The following is a 26,873-nucleotide window of genomic DNA, read 5'->3' on the forward strand; positions in this document are numbered from 1 at the left end:
CTTGCGGAGACATTAGTGTGCAAGTGCCATTGCACAGTTGCAAAAGCCTTTCAGAAAGCAATGCAGGGGGACTTCCATGCATAATGAACCCTGCACCACTGCATTATATTGTATATAGAATAAAATAAAATTTGTAGGAAGGAATAGGGCCCCAAATGGTTATGCTCATCTTACTTGCTTTGTGAATCTGTAATGTATACTCGAATCATTACTGCCACCTCCTCCCCTATTAAATGCCAGCAGCTTGGAGAGAGTTGGTTGTAAAAGATTTTACAACCTTTTTTTAACCTTAGATTTGCTACAAAGTTTATTTCCCCAGAAAGAGCACAGAAAGAGACAAACAGAAAATACTGTAGTAGCTGTCATTTGAAGAAGTTATTTACAATCTGCTCAGGCCCAGGCAAAGCTCTTTACACAATCCTAGAAGAATCTGCAGTAGTTTCATTGTGAGATAATATGACCCTGCCTGAAGTTATGGCTGCTACAGCATGTCATGGACATGTGAACAAAATTTGGGTGCTTGGCAATGTGCCTGCCTTTTTATTTTTTATTTATTTTGACAACAAACATTAACTCTGCAATAAAACATCAAATAAAACCATCTTTCCATTTCATACAGTGTGTCGGTTAGTACATATCTCTTGTGCACAATATCAACAATCTATCCCTTCTGGTTTAGATTAAACTTCATATTATATAAATCAGCTATGCATGTTATATTATTGTTATTATCTTCTTGTTAGACTATAATTATAAATTCACATCCTTTTCAAGCAAAACTCAAAATCTAATTTATATTATCATACATTCCATGATAATCATTATATTCAATAATAATAAATCATTACATTGTCTTATCTTTACTGTTATATTGTATATTATAATGTATTTTATTTCCCTATTTTCTTATCTAGCCATTGATAAAATAAATGATAATGTGCCTGCCTTTACAATCAACTTCAGAGATACTTTACAGCCCCTCCATCTTCCCCCATCCCATCCCGCTTAATCGCCACAAGCCTTTTGTATGCTTCCCACTCTACTGTGTCCCACACCCTCCTCCCCATCTCTCCAACACAACTCATTCACTTACCTTTTCCATAGAGCTCCTTTGGATAATTGTCGCTCTATCATACCGTTTTCCTACACAGAACCCATGTGGTGCCAACCTGGAAACAGGCACCATTTTGAGAGTAAGTGCAATTAACTGTGGCCGCTCTGAAATGTGGCTTGACTCTCTGAGATGTTACCAGGCAGCTCTGTACTTTATAGGGAGGCTGAGGGGCAGATCAGCCGACTCTGCTTCCTAAACACATGGCAAAGTAGCTGCTTCTCAAAGGAGATCTACAGGAAAATGTAGGTGACCAAGACATGATGAAGGATGGGGAGGAGGGTGTGGGACCCAGTGAAGTGGGAAGCAAGCCCAAGGCCTACAGGAACCCAGGAGGGTGTCAGTAGAGCATGTGGGTTGGGGAAGCCCTGTGAGCTGAGGATGTGCTCCAGTTCGGGTCTGGACCTGTGCTAGGCCTCAGAGGGCCAACCCACCTAAGGCTCTTCATACAATGAGAAGAGCAGGGATTAGGGTCATTAAGCAAGGCAACCACATGGGCACCTCAAAAACCCATAAAGACTTGCAGGGGCAGGCTCTATTAGAGTTGTAAATCAAGGCTACCTGTATATTGTTTTCATTGTGTTACTAGTCATTTGGGAGTAGGCTAGAAGTTTAGTCAACCAATGAATTCAAGAAATGACAAGTTACCCAAATATATCAAAGGAAGCATATGAAAAGGAAAGCTAGGGTAGCTCATACTGTGATAATAATTGAGAGGAAGTGTTTTGGCTTCATATGAGTGACAACACAGCCTTTTTGGTTCTTCATTAACCTTTTTTTTTTCCAGGCCTTCATCCAAGCCTGAAAAAAAAAATGCTCCTGCTTTAAGAAAGCCTTAAAAACACTGGGCAGTTTTAATGAAAAACAGAGGCTGTGCATATGTAAGTTCTAAAGTGTTTCTTCCTAATCAATGTTCACAGGTGTAGAATCTTGTTAACCTATGTTTCAAAGGCCTCCTCCACAGCAACTCTCTCTTTGGACTTTAATATCTTCATTAAACTGCAAATTCACTTGGTGTCCTGAAATCCTGACCTTAACATCTCCCATATCCTCAGTGTTGTACACCAATGATATTTATTGAATTATATGCCATTGAAAGTATCCATTATTTTTAACTTTCCTTCATATTTTCTTTTTATTTGGTGTTTTCTTAACAGTTATATATTTCAAGGACAGCTTTTTTATAATATCATGCAATGATATATTTGCATGATCTTTACTGGAAGAAGTCAAAGCAATTGTTTTAATAGAACAGGATGACAGCATTTTAATTATATAATCTAAGGCCGAATCCCTAACATTCTTTTTTTTTTTAAGTGCAAAGAAGATGCACAGAAATGAAAGCAGTCCAAAGTAGTAGAAAAGGGGATTCTTCAAAACTTGATCCCAGTGGAGAGTATTTAAAACTAAGCTAAAACTAGTTCTAAGTTTGCTGTTTTGCATTAAGACCAAGAAAAATATATCTCTGAAAATTACTGCTGGTTATAACCATTTTTTTGTAAAAAAAAAAAAAAAACCCTCTGGAGAAGGAGAGGGTTGAATAATGTTGAGAAAAATAGATAAGTAACACTCAATTGGAACAGTTAAAGGTCTCAAGTGACACAATTATTCATATTTCCAGCACATATAACATTCTTCTATTTTTAAATGAAAATCAATCCAAAAATAGAATGACTCTTTAACTAGGATAGTTGTGCACTAGTCTTTGGATACGATGCCATAACAGTATGCAAGAACAAAGTGTTGCAATGAGTAAAGGACATGGGGCAAACTTTACTATTAGAGCTATATAAAATATACTGGAAATTGTTTTTTTTTTTCCAAATCTCTGCAGGCAAAAAAATTCAGAGGAAGCTTTCTATACTGCCAATGAAAACAAGAGAATAAAGCATATTTCCTACTTTCAGTTGGCTTGTAAAACACCCTACAGTCTCAAACATATGGTTGAATTTTCACACCTAAAACACATATCTTTCATCCTGACTTCTGGATAATTAGCAAGCAGACTCCTACAATGTATTCTATTTAACACAGTCTCATTCTTCCAACCAAGTACTATCCATTCAGTATCTGTTATCCCATTAAAAGGTTGTATATGACTTGTGCAAGAATGGACAATTTGTGCTCACCAGAAACCAAAGAAACTAAGACCATCAACTATTGTTGGATCAGAAATTATTCAAGATCGCACATGCTCCTAAGGCCGTTGTTTTGTTGATAACCGAAGATAATCTTCAATATATTGGGGTTGGATTTTTCAGTTATCTCAGGGATTAACTCAGTAAAGACACAATGACCAAACCAAAGGGTGAACATCCGAGCAACAGAGCCTTGAACTGCACCTAGTCCTAGAAGCACATTAGTAGCCAACACAGTTCACGGAGCAGAGATGTATTGTGCACTGCTCAAGGAATGCACATAACCAATCATGCCACCTCATTTTGCACTAGCTGCAGCTTCTGAATGCTTTTCTTTTCTTTTTTTAAAAATTTTTTATTGGGTTTTAAGACGAACATAGACAAACAAAACATAAAAACATCAAGCCATCTTCCATATCTATACATACAGTGTGCCGGTTGGTTTACAAATTGTTTTGTGCTTCCATTTCGTAGTCTAGTGAATGCTTTTCTGAATGCTTTAGGTAGAGTGCATTACAGTGAGTAACCCATTCAGGAAGTAAGCAGGGCATGTAAGATAGACAACAGGGCCTCCTGGTTCAAGACAGGACACAACTGGCACACATGGATTTTAAAAAAAAGTCAAAACAGAAGCAAACGGATTTTACATAAGAAATTCAGAGTCAATGGCATTCCCTGTTTAAATGCAGAGCAAAAATCTCACAGAAAACATTCTATTGCAGTCAATACCATGAATTTAAATGTTTTATCATCATTCCTGAATACTGTTTCACTCTTCATTTTCCATGATTACATATTATCTCTTGGAGACTCAGTTAAAATATGGGTTTGGTATTTTTTACTTGATTTAGGAAGCATTTCAAATAAATAAATAAAGTCATTAAAGCACAATTATATATACACATCTATATTAATCCCTGGAACTTTATCTAAATATACATTTACTTAAATGTTCATCTGGATTCAGTTCAAGACTACGTAACCTTAGACAAATTGTTAAAACCAGGTTTGGTAAATAGGGCCTTTTTGTTGCTTCTGAATTGTATTTAATGATTGAGCATTTAAGTTAATTTTTGACCCATTTAGCTCTACAAATCTAATGCTCCTTCAAGGCAAATATTTTAAATACTGTTTCTAATATTTATCTTGAAGTTTTCCGAAGGAGGTTTTGTGGTATCTGAAGCAGAGCACCTATATTCTGTAACAGCTTTTTATAAACTCTGTTAACTCTTAAGGCTGCTTTTTATACTATGGATTCAGTATGGATTCTGATTGATATAGTTTTTGGTGTCTTTTTTGTTTAACTTAACATTTTTGGTGCTGGTGCTGTTATTATATTATTATTTTTTTGAAAACAAGTTTTATTAATTTTTTAAAACACACAAATTATCATTATTCATTACATGTTTAAACCTTTTTCCATTGTAAATTTAACAAGTCAGATAAATTATGATTCTGTTTTAAACCATTTCCATATAATATACCAAAACCTCTTATTCAATTTCTCTTTACTTCTCTTTACTCTTATTCAATATCATTATTATTATTTCATCTGATTCTTTCTGACTTAGTTACCATTATTCTCATTCTATATTTCTACAAGTTTTTACCAATTCTCCCCCAAAAAAACATATACACACAACACACAAAACATAAAAAATATCTTTTTGGAAAGTAACTTGGACCCAGGTATTTCTCTCTTCATGGACTTCAATTATATTCATGCTCATCTTACATATCATTACTTATTTTATTTACCATTCTAACCCTTCTATATTAACTTCTCCACATATTTCACACTTCTTAATTCTACCTTAATTAATCATCTTAGTTTAAATCATTATATTTGTATCTTTTGTCCATTTTTTATCATCCCTTTGTCTCATCCCTTATGAAAAAAAGAAAATCAGTTTCTCCTGAAATCATTAATCAGAGTATGATGCCTTTCTATCTCCCCCCTAAGTTAATCAAATTAATCTTTAAAATAATATCTAATACCCAATCAGATTTTGCTTGGTACATTCTATCTAACTAATACATCCAACACAATTAAGTGCCTAATTAGACAATAAATCCAAATATTAAAAAGAAATACTATAATAAAAATTTTATAATAACATCAATACCATAATTTTATTAAACTCTTTAATTAAAACAATATTCTAAACCTCTCCTATTATTAAGTTTTAAAGCCAATCATTTTTAAACATTTTAACATTTTAATCTCTTATCAACTCTTAAACCATTGCAATACTACCATCTCATCTTATGTACCTTGCAAAATCTTTTTTTTTTAAAAAAATTATACTTTATCCATTATCCATAAAAATTCCTTTTTCCATTTAATTTCAAAACATTGTAGCTTTTCTCCACCTTTTCCCTTTCTTTCTTTTCCCAACAAACCTTTCTACCCCCCTTCTTCTAGCCTCTGCCTTACCGGCTTCCCTTCTCTGTCGTATTTCTTTTCCCCTTTGTTTACAATCATCATATTGGTTTTGCACTTTATTTTTCCCTTTCTTAAATGTTTTTTGAATCTTAAGTCCTTAAATCCTTTAGTTTTCTTCTTTTCTCTTCTCTTCTTTTCTTTCTCTCTTCCTTTTTTCTGGATCAAATTCTGAGGTTCATTAAAGATGGCTCCTTCCTTTCTTTCTTGTTCCTCTGCTGTCTTCATCTGTTGTAATTTTTGTTGATAATTAGTAAGCGCCATTTCTAAGAAAAGGAAAGCTTCTTCCACACCATCTTTACCATTTTTTTTTGCTTGTTCATATTCTTTTCTTAGTTCCTCAACAGAAAGAGCCATTATAAATCTTTTCTTTTCTTTTCTCCTTCTTTCTTCTTACAACAACCAGAATATTCAAAAGAAAATAAAAAAGATAAAACAGTCCCAAAGTTATCAATCAGTCCAAACCAAGGCAGAGTTCTCACTTTCTCCTTCTGGGGTAATATCAATCAAAGAGAAAGAAAGTCCAAATCTGTTTAAAATCTTATTACAATATATTCTAGTCTTCAAATCCTTAAGGCATCTGCTCCAACAAATCTTAGCATACAAATATTTTCTTTTAATCCTCTCTCTTCCCACTCATCGCTTAAAACCAATTTCCACCTAAAAAATAGGTTTCTTAATATCCAGTTATTTATTCCGTAGGAAAAGAGGGAAAGCTATCCTTTCAGCACCTTCAAGCAGCCGCTTTTTCCTCTTCTGGCAGGTATTATTCAGAGAATCATACTTTTCAGGAATTTTATTAAATATGTCTTAGAGTCCTAGGAGCCAAGAAAAACTTTCTCCTCTCAATCACTTTCTCCACTTCCTCCTGCGCATTCTTACCCGGCTGCCAGCTTCTTTGTGGCGGCCATTACGGACCACCGCTGCACCGTCCTGGGAAAAGGGAGTTCTGCCAGCCAGGAGGGAGTCTGCAGCACCCCAAACCCTTCTCCGGATCCCCCTACTTCAGCTGCCCCTGCAGGGCAGCCTAGCTCCGCACCCGGCTGGGTCGGAGCCCCAAAAATGGCTAGCGCGGCAGGATCGCGCAGCCGCAAATCCCTGCCGCCGCGGGCTCCGACAAACCGGAAGCTGTTTATTATATTATTGTTATACTAGGGATGGTGACATTTTTCGATGGTTGGCATTTCTTCTTTTGAGAGCAGTCATCTGAATTTCATTTTAATGTGTGCCATTGTGCATGCAGGTAAATGACAATAAAAATTATTTTATCTTACCTTGTCCTGTCTTATTTAAATAATCATGGAAGAGATAGCATGGTTAGCAGATATTGTGGCTCAAAGGTAGCTGGATGTGAGATCCATATTGCTGATAATTCTTCCTGGTGTAAAGATTGAACTTGAGATCACCCTCAGGTTCTGACCACTTCTAGAGAACTGGTAGCGGAAATTTTGAGTGGTTTGGAGAACCCGCAAATACTACCTCTGACTGGAGATTTTACAGTATTCTTCCCCTTCTACGCCAAGAAAGCCACGCCCACAGAACCGGTAGTAAAAAAAATTGAATCCCACCACTGATCCACATGTATTCTGAACAACTGGGTATTTTTGTCAATTGACCACAGAGACTAAATGCTTCTGTTGAGCAGGGAATTGCAGGCCCCATCCTGCCTTGACCCATTAATGTAGCTTTTTCTAAGAACTCAAAGTTCAACCTACTCTCACTTTTTAAATCACCCTGAGTTTGATTTCCTTTTTATTATCACTTTTTAAGATTGAAAAGCCTTCAGTCTTGCAAACTTTTTTGTTTGCTGGGTGACCCCCTTTTTAATCTATTTACAAAGAAAGAGAAATATGTGTTTCCAATTTTGTATTTTTTTAATTTTTGTAATATGCAGTAAAAGAATGATTATATATTGTCTTTGGAAAGTTTTTAAATGTGAAGAATTTGGATGACATTGATTTGAAGAAAGATATGAAAGTTAACTAAAAATATCCTCTCCTGTGGAAAAGAATTTCTGTGTTTATAAGTTGCTGATAAGAAGGCTTTGAAGCTTAACTACTAGAAAGCACCAGATGGCTAAATTACAGAAAATTTACAATCTGTAAACTGAAGAATGGTGTGAAGTATTTAATTCTATATCACAACTAAAAAGAACTGGATAGATCAAGCCTCTCTGAATAAAATTGAAAATGATATTATTGAGGATCCTAAACTTATAATCTACAAGTAGTAGATGGAAATACTGGATTTAAACATGGATCTGGAAGACTATTTAAAAAAAACCAGAAATATACTAATAAGATATAAAAAGAACAATGTGTATTATTTGTTTAAATTGAATATAAAAGATTTACTGGGAAGGCTAGATTGAATCTATCAATGGACTTTGATAAAGATGACAAGAACTTTGAGAGGAGACAAAAAGCTACAAGAAAGATTTAAAGGTTGCTGGAAAAATGGAAAAAAAGTAAAATTGGTTTGTTTGATTATAGTTAAATAATAGGTTGTCACCTGTGGTATTGTTTAATAAATATTTTGACTGATTGTAAAGGTTTAGTTTTCAGTATCTATGACAATACTTTTGGTATTTACAATAACAGGTTATAATAACGGGTTGCTGGCTTTGGTGATGTTTAATGCCTATTTTGACTGGATAATTTTTGCTTTGGAAATGTTTAATTGGGTGTAATGGATTGGTTTTTAAAAATTTATGTTAGTACCTTTGATATACACATAAGAAATTATTATTAATTCTGGTAATGTTTAACAATTTCTAATTTTGCAATGTTCAATTATAATTGAGTGAATTTATTATTATAGAAAGTCATTGGGGATTAGGTTTTAAATAAAAGTGGGGATAGATATTTGTTAATTAATTTTGATAACTTTTACTCTTTCTTGACTAATCAGCTGAGCTGATGATTTAGAAATGAGTTTATTGAAAATTAAGTAAAATGTGAAATGAAGGTATATCTGGTTGTACTTTAAGAGACAGTGCTAAATTGTTCATGTTGAATATACTTGCTGGGAAGTTTCCTTTTGTTATGGTTAGTCTACTAATATAATAATAATGTAATATAATACAATACAATATAATTATAAATATAAAAAATAAACTAGATATCATGCACAACCAGATCCATATTTGAAGATTTCAATTACAATAACTATTTATTGCTCATGCCTAAACACAGGAATTTTCTCAGACTGATAATTTGCACCTGGGTTATACTAGATAAGTTCAACTGCATGCAAGGGTGTATGTGTATGCCAGACTTGACCTTCTTGTGCTCAGTAGGAATTCCAGACTAATTTCCCATTTGACTCCTCCCTCTGACTTAGCCATTCTTTCTTCATCAGAGGAGCTATATAGCAGTCTTCAAAATTTAAAGAGTTGTCATATAGAAAACAGAATTATTCTGCAAGAAACAGCACTATTACCAATGGTTAAAACTACACAAAGTTAGAGTCAGCTATGCATCAAGAATGACGTCTTGACTGTATGAGCTATTACCCGTGTATTAGGCTATCATAAGCACTCAAACAAAGGCTGAATGGTCCTCTGTGATTAGATCTCACACTGAGCAGTAAATTGGACAAGATGACATCTAAGACACTTTCCAACTCTATTGTTCAATGATTCCATGACTCCAAAACAAAACAGAATTATATGACAGAACTAAAAAGGTTAAAAACAAATGGCAATTCCCTCATTTCACCAAATTGGGACTTGCATTACAGATTACTAGCATCCCTGCTTATATTTTTAGGAATCTGCTTGAAATAATGTAGAATCATATCCCATTTACAGTTCTGGGGTCTTTCAGGTTTTATTTAAATCTCTCAGTTTTGCAGAAAGAAATTTTAATGCAAGAACCTCTTTTAAAAAAATTGCACCAGGGACTGTTCTGAACACTTTTTTTTCAGTCTCTTGAGTTGCTAATCATATCTTTGTTTACATCCCTCTATAGCTTGTACCTTAGGTAAAACTTTCCTTATTGTCACCAGTAAAATTATTTATTATTCTTTTAAAGCCTTTTACTCTGTTTTCAATTGCTAAGGCTCTCAGAGTGGCTTGGCTCGACTAAATCAGAACAATTCCTGCTCTCTAGTTTATAAACTAAGAAAATAACACAAAAGGGGTACAGAGAGGAAGGGGGGGAAATGAAAAACTGATTCTTAAAACTTAAAGAGTTTATAATGACCAGGAAATATGGAAATAGCTAAGTAGAGTGGTAGCTGAATACTATATGTAGGAAGAGAGCCAGGTTAGTCTGTGGTAGCCCAAAATCAGGAAGTGCTATAATTTTTCCATGTAACTTTTATGCTTTTATTATGCTTTTATTAAAAGCATAATAAAGCATGACACAGCATTCCCTCTGATATATGATCACAGAATGAGAATTGAATGCATCTCATCTCTTAGCAGAGCCAATCAAATCACTTTACTTCTCTCCCTCTCTCCACTGCAATATGGTTCTTGCCAAAACTTTCTAAGTTCCACGGGGTTTATTTATTTATTTATTTGATTTGTCAATCACTTACAAGATAACAGGTATAAGTATCAACATAGTTTTGAATACATGAGATGGATACGTATAAGAAAAATAAAAAACAATAGGACAGGGATGGTAGGCACGATTGACAGACCTCTTAGGAAAGGGGTGAGGTCAATACTAGACAGTCTAAGATTAAAGTTTTTGGGGATTGGGGAAGAAACCACAGAGTCAGGTAGAGTATTCCAGACATTGACCACTCTGTTGCTGAAGTCGTATTTTCTGCAATCAAGTTTGGTGCAGTTAACTGTGGTAATATAACCTATTGATCATTTTATCATTTTCTGTAAGGCCTTTGTATAACTAGCAGTAAGTCTAGGAGATGTGGGCATTCTTGGTGGGGGTAGGAGTATCTTTGCTCAGAGTGCCTCATTCTGTTTTGATTCTGCCAGTTTAGAAGGAATAGGAAAATGGGTGAAAGTTCAAGGTACAAGATACACAGTTGTGCTTTCTCATGGGACTTTCCAAACTTTCCCATGAGACTTTCCGTGGCTGTATGATCTCACCCTAGCAAGGTAACATCTGGGACTTTCCAAGATTGTGTGTTCTCATGCTGGTGAAGTAATCTCCTGTTGAGGTCATTGTTTTCTGAATATGCATACTGTATATTTTGCTTGTGTTTTTCTCAATAAATACTGCTACCTGAGTTCTCTCAGGGTTGGCATTTTTCTCAGAGACAGTTCCCTGTGTCTCATTTCAATGTCAAACCACCATAGTTAACCTTGAGTTTGTATCTATTGTGTGCTCTTGTATTGTTATGATTGAATCTGAAGTATTCATTGACAGGTAAGTCATTGCAATGTAAGATTTTATATACCATACTTAGATCAGATCGAAGACAGTGTAATTCAAGGTTTTCTAGGTCTAGAATTTCAAGTCTGGTGGCGTAAGGTATTCTACAACAAATAGAGGAGTGGAGAACTCTTCTTGTGAAATATTTCTGGACTTTCTGAACTGTGCTAATATCAGATACATAATGTGGGTTCCAGACTGATGAGCTGTATTTGAGGATTGGTCCAGCAAATGTTTTGTATGCTCTAGTTAGTAGTGTGATATTACCAGAGAAGAAGCTATGTAGGATTAGATTAACAACTCTTAATGCCTTTTTGGCTATGTAGTTACAGTGGGCTCTAGCACTTAGACCATTAGAGATGAGTACTCCAAGGTCCTTGACAGAGTTTGGATCCTCAACAAGGTCTTGACTGTTCAGCTTGTATTTTATTTTCTGATTTTTTTTTTTTTTTTTTTTTGCCAATATGTAAGACAAAGCATTTATTTGTTGAGATTTGAAGTTTGCATTTCTATAATTCTGGATTGATTTTGCAACATTACAGGTGATTCCATGTGATTCCATCAAACCATTTCATAATGTTGGACTCACTGTCAACAGCAAAGTCTTTAGCTTATATGTAGAATAATCTTGCTTCTGGGTCTGTGTGGAGTTGGGCAATACAATTGGATGACACTCACTCTTTAACCCAAGTGGCAAAGTGTAATTCCAATCAGCAGTACATATTTCATTTGAAAGAGGCAGCCAATTAATATCCAATTAGTTTCCATACATCATATCAAGATTCAACCTAGCACATGACAGAAAGTTAAAGGAGTTTACTTGATTAGATGTTTTCTAAATTGTTGACTGCAAACTAAATCTGTGAGGAAAATATGCCAAGAGAAATGAGCTGAACCATAAAAGTCCACCATGGGACAAACTAAAAGTACCTGCCAGATCCATTCTATAGTATACTATTCTGGTGTCATTTAAGCCTTTGAATTGTTAAACACATTCATGAAAACACAATACAGTGGAATAATATGTTGTAATAGCAGTAGTAAAAAAGGATCAAAGAATGCAATCAAATTTGTGCAGTTTAAAAAGTAAAAGATTTTTTTTTTCTGAGAAATTCTAATTATTTCAGCATTTAGCAGACTGTTCCATCAATATCAGCCCAAACAAAGCAAAATAAAAATACTTTTAAAGAACAGTCCTGCAGTCTTAAGCTCATTTGCCTCAAAATGTCATGCTAAATTCAGTGGGATTTACTTCTGTGAATACACAATTGTACCATATCACGTATTACCCGAGTTCTATCATGCAAATTTGCCAGTCTTGCAGATATTGTTCTCAACTAATCAGAAGGAAAGAGTCACAGATAGAGAAATATTTGTCCAAGAAAATGGGATGGATCCAATTTTAGTTGTTCATGACAATCAATCAAAGCTTTGTGAATCCAAGTTTTTGAGATAAAAATATAGCTGGTTTTTCTGGTAAAAGTACCAACAATATTAATCATGATTCTTGATTATGATGATTCTTACCATCAGCCCAAATCAGTCCACTCCTGTATGAAGAGGTGTTCTATTGAAAGTTATGGATAACAATCTACCATATCTATCTAGTGCAAGTTGTTAGACAGATATGTTCCTAGTCTTCAATGGGCCCAAAGTAATCCAGCTGACATCTATACTTAAAGGGCTAGAATCTAGATCTCGTTCCTCTTGGTCCAACTCTTAAACTACTACCCCATATTGGCTGTTATGATTAGCATAGTCTATTAAAATTAATTGAAAATCAGGCTAGTCAGATACTACATATTTTCCATCCTGCTCTACGGAGTGGAGAGTTGGTTTCTGACAGAAAGGCACTTGAAGAAACTAGAAGCAGTTGAAATGTAGATTTACAGGTGGCTGCTACGTATAAGTTGGGTTGACAAAATCAGAAGTGAGGAGGTGATAAATCACCTGGGAGAGCCAAGAGAAATAATCAAAACCATAAAAAAGCGAAAGTTAGAATATTTTGGATATGCGATGTGACATCCGGAAGAATACGGCCTACTTCACTTAATCCTCCAGGGAAAAACTGAAGGCAAATGAGGTCCAGGCAGAAGAAGAACATCATAGCTTCACAATTTAAGGGACTGATTGGACAAAACTCAGCAGCACTTTTTCATACGACTGCTGATAAAAATAGGATTGCCAACCTGATCGCCAATGTCTGATGACGGAAATGGCACAAGAAGAAGAAAATTAAAATCAATTGACTAAAGTTAGCTATTTTAGTTTCGGTGAGCTTACTCTTAACAGAATGAAGTTTGCATCCTACCCAAAAAATTTCCTTCATTCTTCTAGGCAATTTAGACAAAATCATGAGAAACTGTGGGAAGTACATTTATCTGTGGGAAGTACATATCCTTGGCAGTTTTTTTCTAAACTCACTGAAAAAAAATGAAAAGATGACATATGAGCAAAAGGGCATTGGCACATATCAAATTTATACAGATCCCTAAGTGTAGGCCAATAATTCCAGAAGGAAAGGGAAAAGCTTTTATTCCCAAATTCTTTATCTTGTTTCATCTGAATTCAGTTTTCTAGATATTTATCCATGTTTTATTTTCAACTTTGCAATTTTGACACCTTATTAGAAAAGCAATCTGATCAAGGAGAAGAACTAAAAGAACTAAGGCATATTTGCACTGTCAGCTGCCTCATTAGAAATCCAGAGTACTAACCATTTTTTGAAGGCAAGATAATGATCTCTTCTCCTTACCGCTAGCCCATAAATACAATTTCTACCTATGTTTTCCTGTTCTAATTTCAAAACATCATTTTCCAGTTTGAGTTGACTCAAGGATGGCTGTTTGATTTGCCTGCTGCACTTAACTTTGACCTAATGGAATGTTTTTCAAATTTGGCAACTTTAAGATGTGTGGATTGAGAGTTGAAGTCCATAAAGTTGCCAAGAATGAAACACACTCCAATACAGAAACCCTGCACTTTGGTTGGCTATTGCACACAGTGGCATGAGAGCCCCTATCCTGGTCAGAGGATCACCAATATCCATTCTGTTATAACTGCTGCACTACTTATCTACTGCATGTTAGTTATGTCAAAGTAGGACTGTGGTTATAGCATTTGCCTGATATGCAGAAATTCTCTGGTTCAAAATTTAGCCATTTAAAAAAAATCTACTTAAGGTATCCATTCCCTGCTGGCTTTTTTTAAAGAGTCCACTAGTTTGAAATTGAAACACTGAACTATTTATTTATTTATTTATTTATTTGATTTGCCAATTGTTTACAAGATAATAAGTATAAGTGTATACATAGTTGTGAATACATGAAATGGGTACATATAAGAAAAATAAAAGAAGAATAAGAGAAACAATAGGACAGGGACGGTAGGCACGTTGGTGCGCTTATGCACCATACACTTCCTTCCTTCCTTCCTTCCTTCCTTCCTTCCTTCCTTCCTTCCTTCCTTCCTTCCTTCCTTCCTTCCTTCCTTCCTTTCCCCAGATAGCCAAATAAATAAGTTCCATAAAGTCATTTACATCTCAGAGAAACAATAAAATGATGCACTAATAAACTTGTATTGGTTTTTTTGTTCACTTAAGCAATAAAACGCACAACTTAGGGAAAAATAGTAACTAAAAAAAGTCTGCTGTGATTTGGCCAATGACATCCTATATTCAGGCAAATGTTTTAACCACTATGCTACTAAGAGATACCCACAAAAATGATAGAAACAGACATTTATCAGCCAAACCTGGAAAAGTGCCAGAAGGAAAGAATGTTGCTATTGTTTTTTTAAAAAAAGATTGTTGTGCCACCTTGAGAAGGAAAAACAATTTGCAGTTACTTTCTTGGCACGGAAAATTGAGATAGCCAGCAGGAGGGGAGCTATCTGTGGGAGTCTGTACCTGTAGCCATCAATAAATTATTGCTAAAGTCTCCCTGCCTTCAAGCTAGTTTGTTAAATCAGTTTGGAATTCAACCAATATCAGAATAGGACAGACGCAGGTTAAGAGAACAATGAGAATATACCCAAAGTGAGGAAAATACAAATGATATATGGGGAAATTTAAATTGGATAGCATCCAAATATTGATCTATTCTGTTAATTATTTATTTAAAAGATCACATACATGTTATATGAAACCTCTTCATCAAATTTATTGAATGTACACATTTTGTGTATGCAGGACCAAATCACACAAGTATTTGCATGTACAAACCCTAACCAATTTATCTGCTGCTTTCTCCATGGTTTTGCTCTATTTCTGTACAACACAATCCACAAGACATGAGTGGGACTCTTTCATACTAGCTTTTAAGAAGACTTTACAAACAGTTTCAATTTGCTCACAGTATTTAACTGCTTAGCTTAACACATTTAACCATTTTTTTAAAAATTTTAACCAGGTAAGTTTGATTCCTGTTCCTATATAAGATAATACAATTTGTATATGTCCTGTACGTTTAAATTGCTTTTAAATTTTTGGAGACTTTCCACTGATGAATAAGTCAAATAAATAAAATAAGTCACAATATGGGCACATGGAGACATTCTAACATTAGTTTTCCAGTGTCCCTCGTATATGAGACAGTGGTTAAATTCAACATCAACGCCCAAGTTGGCTAAATTGCCGTTTTTACTTTCTGAGATTGTCTTGAATGCTAATGGTTTCTTCTGAACTTTGCAGCTAATGGATATTATTTGAAGTGTGCCAAAACGTTTTACTGTATCATATGGCTGAATAATTTTTTCAAAACGTATTTACAATTGTGTACAATTAATAATTACTTTTACCATAAAGTGTGAATTGGTTCCACCAATTAGCTTCCCACCCACCATAGGATACGTAAAATATCTCAAAGTTATTTGGGATTGCTACTGATTTTTATTAAAAGACATCCCACAGTATGTTACATGTTTCAAGGCATGCTGTGTTTCCTCTAGTAGACAGGACAGGTGAAAAGAGTGAAGAGCTTCTGCTATCTTTCGTGAGCTCCTTTGGGTACCAGAAGCAATTGCATTCTTCTGTCTTCAGACTCACTTTCCTTCACACTAATTTCACACCTGGCTAGGTTCTAGAAGGTAGATGATACATCATAGCTTCCTAAGGAATTATGCCATCTCTCAAATAATCATTAAGGGGGGAAAAAGCATTTCAAAGAGAAAAGAAAAAATTGAAAGAGGCACACCTGATACTCCAAGAAAGTCATCAATGCTTGTAATGTCATCCACAGCTTCTGTGAGTATACGTATGTGATTCTCCCAGGTGGCTTTATACATTTCCATGTTGCTTTTTACCACCTGGCTTTTGGGCTTGGCTGCAAGAGCTACTGCAGCATTGATAACCTTTGGAAAAATAAACAGACTAACATGTTGAAAAGATCCTAGGATCAGACAGAAAAGCACTTGACTATAATCAAAGCACCACATGTACACTATTATGCACATTGATTAAGGAAAATATACATATTGAAACAACTATAATCCCCCACCACCACCAACAAAAATAAATGCATTTTAATTTTAATGCAAAATAAAAGTACAATATCATAGATAATAACCTTCTCAGCAATTTAAACTTGAGATATGGATAATGGCAGGACACAGTGAGAAAATGTCAAGGATTCTGGGCCAAAGAAGCTGGGCACTAGATCTAAGCCCCTTGGCTTCTTCATATTTGGTAGCTTTCTGATGGAAAAGCTTTCCTTCATATTCACAAGGGTGACCAGGAGATGACATTCTAACTACCAGCTCAGACAGGATTCAAGTGACAGAAGGCATCCAAACATAGTCTGGAATGAATTATAATCCTGGCCTGGCTCAGCAGATACCCATCTGCCAGACAGCTTCCTGTTTCTCATTCACTTCCAGATATGGGCAAGTAGAACCCTTTCGTTAAATAATGAGCATTGTAAATAATCTGGTATTGTAAACACTACACTTGAGTATCAGAGAGTTCCCTACAATAGGTGTGTGTGTGTGTGTGTGTGTGTGTGTGTGTGTGTATCTGTGTATTTGTGTGCCTGTGTGTGAGTGATAATTTTTGAATCAAGGTACCTCAAGTACCTTACAGAATGTGTCCAAAATCCAGGACCTGTGAGTCTTAAGGAAATGAAATGTGGCGGAGTTATAGCTGCTTCAGTGCTACTGGATGCTGCTGCAATGAGGTTATTTCCATTTCAATGTTCCCCGACAATTTCCCATCTAGTTTCACAATCCTTCATTTCCTTCTGCACCCAGCAGCAGCCACCTTACCTGCTACTGAAAAGGAGGAAGGGAGGGAGGGAGGGAGGGAGGAAGGAAGGAAGGAAGGAAGGAAGGAAGGAAGGAAGGAAGGAAGGAAGGAAGGAAGGAAGGAAGGAAGGAAGGAATTTCTGATGCTCCCTGTCAGCTTCTCACAAGGAAACTCAATGGGGATGCCAGCAGGAAGTCAGAAGTTGCTCCCGGTCCTACTGGTTTATTTTTCCCATCTGTCATCATTTTGTTTCTCTATTTAGGCAAGGAAATATCTCTGAAATGATGGCCCAACAGGGCACAGATTGTCTAGTTCTTTATATAATTTGATCATAGATTTTTAAAAAGAAAGAATTGTATTTGGAAGCAATACAGTAATACCTGGGTACCAGTGGTGGGATTCAAATGTTTTTACTATCGGTTCTGTGGGTGTGGTTTGGTGGGCGTGGCAGGGAAGGATATTGTAAAACCTCCAGTCAGAGGTGGTATTTGCCGGTTCTCCAAACTACTCAAAATTTCCACTACTGGTTCTCCAGAACTGGTCAGAACCTACTGAATACCTCCTCTGCTGGGCACTCAGCTGCTTCAAAACTCATCAAATTCGGTATTCGACATGTTTTGAAGCAGAAATCTTATCCCATCGCTCATCTTTCTCCCGGTAATGCGCAAAGAAGAACTTTCTGATGCTGGATGTCTCATGATTCCCTGTTTCTTCCAGCCAAAATAGTAAGTCTTGTGATAAATTACATGGTTTTCTTGGTATCCATCGGTTTTATCACATTTTCACATCTTCTGGAATGACATACTGATGAGTACTGAGGTACCATTGTACTTTTATAAGTTTGATTTGGGAAGTCCATTGTCCTTCGCACATTACAATGCTAATTTTTTCAATGCATAAATGGCATGGAAGCGAGATTTAAATATATTTCATCCCAATGAAAAGTAGAATGAAAGGTTAAATAGCACACAACTATGCATTACACATAGCCAGTTTCTAAGATTCTATAATCTAACCTCTTTTTGCCTTTTAAGAAATTTAATTAACAAGACTGTGAGAATAAAGCCTTATTGGGTAATAAAGCAACTGTAAGGGGGTTGACAAGTAGCACAGGTTTAGCTGGAGGATAGTTGTATTAAAAATGCTACATAAAAGATGTTGATTTACTAGAGTTAAATCAAAATCCCCTTTCTATTCATTGATTTCAAAAGGTTCTCCTTGTAATTTTGTATATAAAGTACTCGGCATCTTTCTCTATACACAACTGATAAAAACAATCTATTTCAAAATAGGAAGTCATACTTTCCGTATCCATACAAAAACAGGAAGAGAGCCTCCTCTTTCCTTGCCCTTTGAAATATCGCGCCCACCCCTCAAGGAGAGGCAGACCCGACTCGCTTGGCCTTTTAGAAAACTTTGAAGACTTGGCTCTGCGGACTTGCCTGGCACTCACAGAGGAGCACAAAGCCATGTTATTGGTAAATGCCTTGAAGCAGAGGTGGTATTCAGCAGGTTCTGACCAGTTCTGAAGAACCGGTAGCGGAAATTTTGAGCGGTTCGGAGAACCGGCCAATCCCACCTCTGACTGGCTCTGCCCCAATCTATTCTCCGCCTCCCGAGTCCCAGCTGATCGGCTGGGTCTTCTTTTATTGTCCTGCATAGGAGAACGGAGCTGGAAAGCAGGTTAGTGGGGTGGGGAGGGAATGGGATTTTGCAGTAACCTTCCTCCTGGAGTGGAGAGGGAATGGGGATTTTACAGTATCCTTCCCCTGCCATGCACACCAAGCCACACCCACAGAAGTGATAGTAAAAAAATTTTTTTTTGAATCCCATCACTGCCCTAAAGGTCTTCCTAGCTTTTAAAACTTTGAATTTAAATTATTCTAATTTTAATTCCCTTTGGTATATAGTATTTACTATACACAATTTGTATGTTTTTATATTTTCATTTTACAATACTCAGAATCATTCTGTGAGTGGGACAAAAACAATTCTTTATTGATTTAACTGGTTTTCAACTGGCAAGCATTTGAGTCAGTCTATACATAAAAATTTATTTTCAAACATTTGACTTCTCCCTAACTGAAGAATTCAGCACCTATTTGCCTAGAGCAAGCTTGGTTCATCACATTGAATATTCCATCAAGGGACGCACATGGATCAAAGATAAAGGCAGAGCTGTTAGTCCAGGGCTGACTAGGAGAGCAGAGGGATGTCTTATTATGCTCCAACAGCTTTTGACCTTTAAGTCAGGTTCCATTCTGTATCATCCGTACCTGCACTGTTTTCTCTTGCTTAACAACTTGGTCCTATTATTTGGACAGCATTTTCCTTTATGAAATTTATTCTCTGATATATGGACAGAGCCTTAAAACCAGTCATAGAAATGTACAGTTAAAAGAACTTAAAATACCACCAGGCCAATTTTTGCTCAACTGAAAATCCATATTGCAGGTTTATAGCCACAGGCAACCCTCAACTTACAACAGTTCACTTAGTGAGCATTCAAAGTTACAACAGTGCTGAGAAAAGTGACTTATGGCCATTTTTCACACTTTTGACTGTTGCAGCATCCCCATGGTGATGTGAGTTACATTCGGATGCTTGAGAACTGACTCACATTTATGACACCATCCTGGGGTTATGTGATCCATTTCTGCAAACTTCTGGCAAGCACAATCATTAGGGAAATCAGTTTCACTTAACCACCATATTACTAATTTAACAACTACAGTGATTTGCTTAACAAATGTGGCAAGAAAAGTCATAAAATGGGGAAAATTTCCCCATTTTAGCAACATAAATGTTGGGCTCAATTGTAGCCTCAAGTTGAGGACTACTTCTACATGCAGGATGTATGAGCGTCCAGCCTATTCTTAGCTACCTTCAGTGAAAGAGAACCCTTGATCCCCTTAAGGCAGGGGTGTCAAACTGGTGGTCCATGGGTTGGATGCATCATGCACAGGCCACGCCCACCCCAGCTCTGTGAATGGGGGAAATGTCACGAAACATCACATGACAGCAATGTGGTGTGGCGAGTTTGACACCCATGCCTTACGGCATTTGGTTTCACAGTCAAACAAATCTTAAAATTAGAAATCTACTTTTAATAGCCCAAATCTGCTTCCTGCAATTTCCAATGATACATTCTAGCCTTGATTTTTGGAAGAGAAAATAATTTAATGCAACAATACTATAATATTTCCCCTTAACTGATTTTTTTTCTAAGATAACTAGTGCCTGGTTTCCAAGCCTACAATATTCTGGTCACTTCAATTTGGACAAGTTCCAGTTGGCCAATGTTTATTACAAAATGTGGCAGAGAGAATTGAACATGTTTCTGGATGTCACAGGCAATTACTTTCAAACCAGCGCAGAGAGCAAAACTATAACTTCTCATGAAGACACAGCCTTAATCTCCACTCCCTTTTAAGCAACCACACCTTAATAAATACTGCTATATGTAATTCAATTCCTCTACCTCCTTTCTATTAATAGTTAAGCAAAACAATTAGTTTTGGTTATTAATAAATAATTACAGGAGTCAATAGAAGGCCTGAATGAAAAGTAATGACCCAATGTTGTAAGTCACCAAAAGATGGCAGTGCTGAAGTACTAGATGTTCTTGTGTACACTTACTTTAGCATTTGTTCTTTCACTTCTCTTAGTGGGACATTGTTGGGAGAAAAAGATTATGTTGCCATTGTTTTTGAAATGAAAACCTGTAGTGAATACTTGTCAGTGTGCTTTAAGCAATGCACTGTGATTGAATTTTTGATTGCCAGGAGTAGCTTCAATTGCAATTCAGTGCAAAATGCAAGTCGACTGTGTTGCTGTGAGTACTGTGCATCACTAGGCCAAACTGTGCAAAGATAGGAAGAGCTGATTTGTATGGTCAAGAAAAAGGAGATGCTTGTAATAGCAGTTGATGAGTTTTAGATGACAAAGTTTGATGAATTAAGGACCATTAGTATTTTACTCAAATGGAAGTTGCTGTCAGGCTTGTTTGATATATGTTATTTTTAGGTCATTTTATCTGGCCTGTTTGTTTAGTTTGAGATTTTATCTGTTGTTGTTGTTGTTGTTGTTGTTGTTGCTGTCAGTGGTGTTATTTTGTATGCTCCAGCCAATGGTCAGAGTTCAGACTCTTTACATATATTATTTAAATTTCCTGCCTAGTCAAATAGCAAAGAAATAATTACAAGACAGAACCTTCAACAAAACTATTGAAGGAACTATGGTCAAGGATTCAGAATTCCACCAAAATTTTCCCTCTTTTTCCCTCTTTTCAGGTCTCAGTGAACATCTACCCAAACAGCATTCTTCCTGACCCAATTTGGCCATACCTAGGAAAGCCATGAAGAGTTGGCTTTTTCAACAGGCCCTATGACTGGGTGGTTTGTGATCTGGCCAATATAAGCTGTCTGTGTTGTTGTTTCCCAATATGGATGATTTATATTTGGTTATTGCTGTTAACATGCTTTAGATTATTAGTTTATCTTCAAATGCAATACAATGCCCTGCCTACAAATTAAGTAGGCAATAAAATGTCATCACCCATATGAACCTTAGGCAAAGTAAGGTGTGCAAATTAATATAGAAATTTTGGGTCAACTTCCATTAACCTCTGACCTTTAAGGTAATATAGTATTTAATAGTAGGAAAGAAATATTTGTGGAGACAAAATGCAAAGGTGAGATAGACAAAGATACCAAAAGTCAAAAGAACTAAATAGGCTTCTAGTAACAAAATATGAGGAAGCTGACTTTTGATTGGGGGGGGCAGCGGGGAATATATTAAAAATTATGATTAAGTATAAAAAGCCCTAGTGGTGGCTTAACAGAGAGAGAGAGAAATGATTTTCTTGGAACTCAAGAATAGTGAAAACTGAGAAAGTAGCTTCTTGCCATGAATCTCTACCTGATTCAAATGAATAGGATGAAAAGAAGAGTCACTCTTTCCGAGAGACGATAATGACAGGAGAGTGGTTTTCTCTTCTGGCTAAAATGTGATTGACTCAAAGGAGGAAACTCAAGAACTGTTTTCTAAGCCAAGAACATGCCATGATTTGGAGTTGCAATGAGATGGAATGCTATCAAATGCACAAAAGTGCAGATGTATCTATGTTGACTGGACCAAGTGCTGGAGTCTATAAAACCAGACATATCGCTAGGAGGCAAAAATCACAAAATTCCGCTTCACTTATTTTTGGCCATGCTATGCAATCAAACTTACTAGAAAAGGCAGTTATGCTCAGAATGGTTGGTGGTAAAAGGAAATGAGGCTGCCCAAAGCACAGTAGTTAGACAACATCAAAGCTGACACCAATCGGAGCATAAAACAACTGAAAGAAGACATACAAGATTGGAAAATGTGGAGAGATCTGGTTCATAGGATCATTGAGATTCAGATACAATTGAATCTATAGGGTCATCACCATTCATGACAATCAGAGGCTAAGTTTAAGAATTCAACTCTGAGAAAGAGATGAAGAATTATACCGTTTAAATTTCATGAAATAGAAGCTGGAATGGAGGAGGAGCAAAAATCAGCTATATGAATATATCTCAAAATTCAGTTGCTGCAATTCAACTATGGTTGATGTTTGAATGTCACTGGCACCTGGACTTTTTAAATAGTTTTATATCTGTATCTTGACTCCTGTTTTCCTCTTGTTCTGCTCATGTAAACTTTGGACTTTAATTTTCACTTAATTTGTTATAATCAATAATTTTTACCGTTGGTTTGTAGAACTATTTTAACAATATAGTTTTGGGCAGAACATTACAATCATACCTCCATAATATTTATACTAATAAACTGAACAAACATTTAAACATTCATTACCTAACTAGATTAAATCAGCATGTAAAAAACTTCCTGGTTTTATACAGCAATGTCACATTTCTGTCCTTCAGCATTAGAACTACTAGAATAATTCCAATAAAGTAAATAATTGTCATTGACATTCTGTCTGAAAGCAGAAAAATACAGTTTAACCAGTCACACAAGACAAATGCAGTTGTGGGAACTATGACAAAAATAGCCAGAACCTTATCCAAGATTTAAGTGGGAAAAATAACACCTAAAACAAAGTTGGAGGTCAGTTAAAGTCAGAAGTATAAAGTCCAAAGGGAAAAGTTAAGGAAGACTTAACTGGACACAAAATATATATCAAGAGGCTATAACAGATTATATATTTCCAACAGTCTGGCCAGAACTGATATGGTTTGTTAAACTTCAGGCAGTTGTTACCAGTTTACTTCTGGGTCCAATTCAAGGTGCTGGTTTTAATCTTTAAAGCCCTTCATAGCATGGGACCAGGTTACCTGAGGCAGCGGTCACCAACTGGTGGTCTGTGGACCACTGGTGGTCACCGAGAAAATTTTGGTGGTCCACAGAAAAATTATTTGCATTTTTTTATATTGCATTAAAATCAGGGGTCCTCAAACTACAACCCCTGGGCTGGATACATGCAATGAATGCTTGTGTTGCTGCAGAGAGTCTCCCCCTTTGGGGTCTTTTTGTGCAGGTCGAAGGGGGGCAAAAATTCTGACTTGGAGTCTGCTTCGGCCTCCTGGTGCAGGGATTTGGGCGAAGGCTGCAGGGAAGCGCCACTGGTGGCAAAGAGCCGGAGCTTCTCATTCCACTGGGAGTGCGTCATGGCCTGGAACTGGCCGACCATCTCAGCCCACTGAGCCATCAGGTGCCAGGACCTGGCCTTGCACTCCCATAGGTCTTCCCTCTGCTTGGAAAGCCTATGCTCGTGGTCCTCAGTGAGGCAATTCTGATGAGCCTCCTTCTCGACCAGATCCAGTTTGAACTGAGCCAGCTGTTTGACCAACTCTTTCTTGTGGGGACTGCTTAGCTCCAACAACTGCTTCCTGTTGGGGCCCTAAGGAGCCCGGGAGGGCAGGTGAGGAGTGGCTGGGAGGAGAAGGAGGTGGCGAGGCACCCCTCGATGTTAGTGACATTGAGTTGGCCATGCCCACCCAGTCACATGACCACCTAGCCATGCCCACCCAAACGGTCATTAGGCAGATCATATTAGTGGTCCATGGGATTTAAAATGACAAATGTAGTGATTCCTGAGGTCCGAAAGATTGACTCCTGACCTGAGGGATCACCTCTCTCTGATTGTATCAGCCTAACCCACCATATCTGGCAGAGAAGGCATGCTGAAGGTCCCATTTGCTAGGAACTTATACTTGATGGGTGCCAGAACGAGGGTCTTCTCTGCCATAGCTCTCACTTTGTGGTGAGGTTAGCCTCAGAATCCCAGGGGAATTCTAAGTTCAACCACATTGTGGTTAATATTCATTCTCTCTTGTGCTTTGTGTTTCTTTAACATTTTAAGAGCGACTGTTTTATATTTTAATGATGACTATTTTATGTATTTATTTTTTTTTATTTCATTGTCACCGAGTCACTTCTCATGAGATGGGGAGCCATATAAATTTGATACGTATATAAATATATAAATAATTTCCCAGAAACAGCTCAAGGTTTCCAAAAGATGGAAGGAGTGAGGCAGCTTTTCATCGGCCTACATAAGATGCAGATGAGCCGCTCAAGGTATATACTTTGGGAGTTGAGGACAGGCTAAAAAGTAGACATTGGATCTCGGTAGTTTTGGTGTCCAATGTAGAATTGCAGAAATAGTTAAGGGAAAAGGCAAGGAGAGATCTGAAAAAGAAGCAAGGTAAAACCTCCTGAAGCAAAAGAATCCTTTTAATTCACAAGATGAAAGAAGATCATCAGAGTTAGTATGCAAAAATGCCCAGCAGCCACAAAGTTGGTGAGATTAGAAGTCTAACTCTTTGGTAGAATTCTAAGTTACAAACGAGTGAAAAATATTTTATTGGAAAGTATAGGGAGAAGCCAGGATAATAACTTTAAATCAGTTATTACAACATTATTATTTTAAAGATTTTTCTTAGCTTCAACCTGAATTTGGTCTCCCTAGTTCAAAACAGTAGCATTATTTTCAACTGATGTATCTTTGAATAAATCCATAGGGGCCACATGCTTTGCAATTTCAAAGGTATCTGAGTTGCTTTATCATTTAATGGATACCATGATGAAAATTAAACCCATCACATCTCTTTATCAAAAGTTCAATAACATTTCTAACTGAATTACCAGTGGAATTTATCAATTACAGACTAAAGAATTGGGATTTTCAATAATGCCACATCAATCACACCAATAATGCATATTCTAAAAACATTAAAATGGCATCAACAGATTTGAAACTAAAATTGATTGATCAAAAATTGTATTTCAAGTCTACTGGACTCCAAAATGTACTTAAATGGATAGACAGCATTTCAAAACATGTTATTTCCATTTTAGTAATAATTAAATGTTGCAATCCAGATAAGCTATTAGCTTCCTACTAATCACATTTCTTAGTACTTTCCTCATTATACTGTAGAAGTTTAATAATGAATTGAGAGCAAAACTTATGGACTAATTATTTTCCTATATTTGTATTGCTAAAATATTGCTTATTATCACATTATTTTTATAGATTGTTTATTTCTGTTTGCATCAACCCAGGGATGTTTCTGCAGAATAGCCATAGAACCATAGAACTAATCAGATCATAAGAAGGTTAAGGTTCAGAACTACTATTCCCCTTGTCTCTTTTAAATCATGTAAAATCTTGAATTTAATCTTTGGATATTTTTTTTATTGGACCACGTGTAGTTCATTACTTATTTATGCCACTCATTACCTTGTTTTCAATATTTAGGAATCAATTGAAAAAGAAAATTAAATCAGTAATACATAAAACAGGATATATATATATATAAAAAAACTATACTGTATGATCAGGAAAAAAAACCATAAAGAAACCACTTAACTTCAACAGTGTGTTAGTTACATACAAACAATCAATGCTGGAGACCCTTTTTGTAACTGCAAATGGGAGAAATTAAATGGATTAAATAAATGTATTTCTGATCTGATTTCCCAGTATTCCCAGAAATTATATGGGCTACATCCCCAGTCTAGAAACCATACATGATAATAGGGAAATCATGATAGGCCTTGTGCTTCTGGGGAGACTTGCTGGTACCAATAGCTTCAATATGGAGACAGAGAGTGGAAATAAGAGGGTAACCTCTCATCTAAATGCAGAAGGATAAATGTAAGATTTTACCATTTCCTTTTCAAATATAGAACCCTGATGGGCATGGCAATCCAATCTTGAAGCAATAGACTTTAAATCTTGAAAAATTGAGAGTCTGATACCTCAACAAGAGTCCTAAAGTATAAAGTGGTCCTATGCAAAAATTAAATCTTTATGGAATCACAGGATAGTTTCTGTGTGGTGCACAGAATCATAGGGTGGGGGGGACTTTGGAGGTCTTCTAGTCCAAGGCAAGAGACCTTATTCCATCTCAGACAAATGGTTGTCCAGTATTTTCTTGAAAATCTCCAGCAATAGAGCACCCACAATTCCAAGAGGCAAATTGTTCCATTGATTAATTGTTCTCACTGTAGGAAAATTCTCCTTAGTTCCAGGTTGGATCTTTCTTTAACAAGCTTCTACTTTTCTTGTCCTGCCTTCAGGTGCTTTGGAAAA

The 26,873-nt window shown here is 36.3% G+C and overlaps 1 protein-coding gene across 1 annotated transcript in view; it reads right to left on the reverse strand.

Moving 5' to 3' along the window:
* Positions 1-26,873, reverse strand: part of CTNNA3 (catenin alpha 3) — a 767,102-nt gene that overhangs the window by 221,167 nt on the left and 519,062 nt on the right. The window contains exon 11 of the mRNA XM_026672790.2: positions 16,233-16,389. Within this exon, the coding sequence (XP_026528575.2) occupies positions 16,233-16,389 (157 nt within the window). The remainder of the gene's footprint in view (positions 1-16,232; positions 16,390-26,873) is intronic.

The sequence above is a fragment of the Notechis scutatus genome, chromosome 4, assembly GCF_049901735.1.
Source record: "Notechis scutatus isolate UNSWTSFEM ecotype Mainland chromosome 4, rNotScu1.2, whole genome shotgun sequence".
Classification (NCBI taxonomy): domain Eukaryota; kingdom Metazoa; phylum Chordata; class Lepidosauria; order Squamata; family Elapidae; genus Notechis; species Notechis scutatus.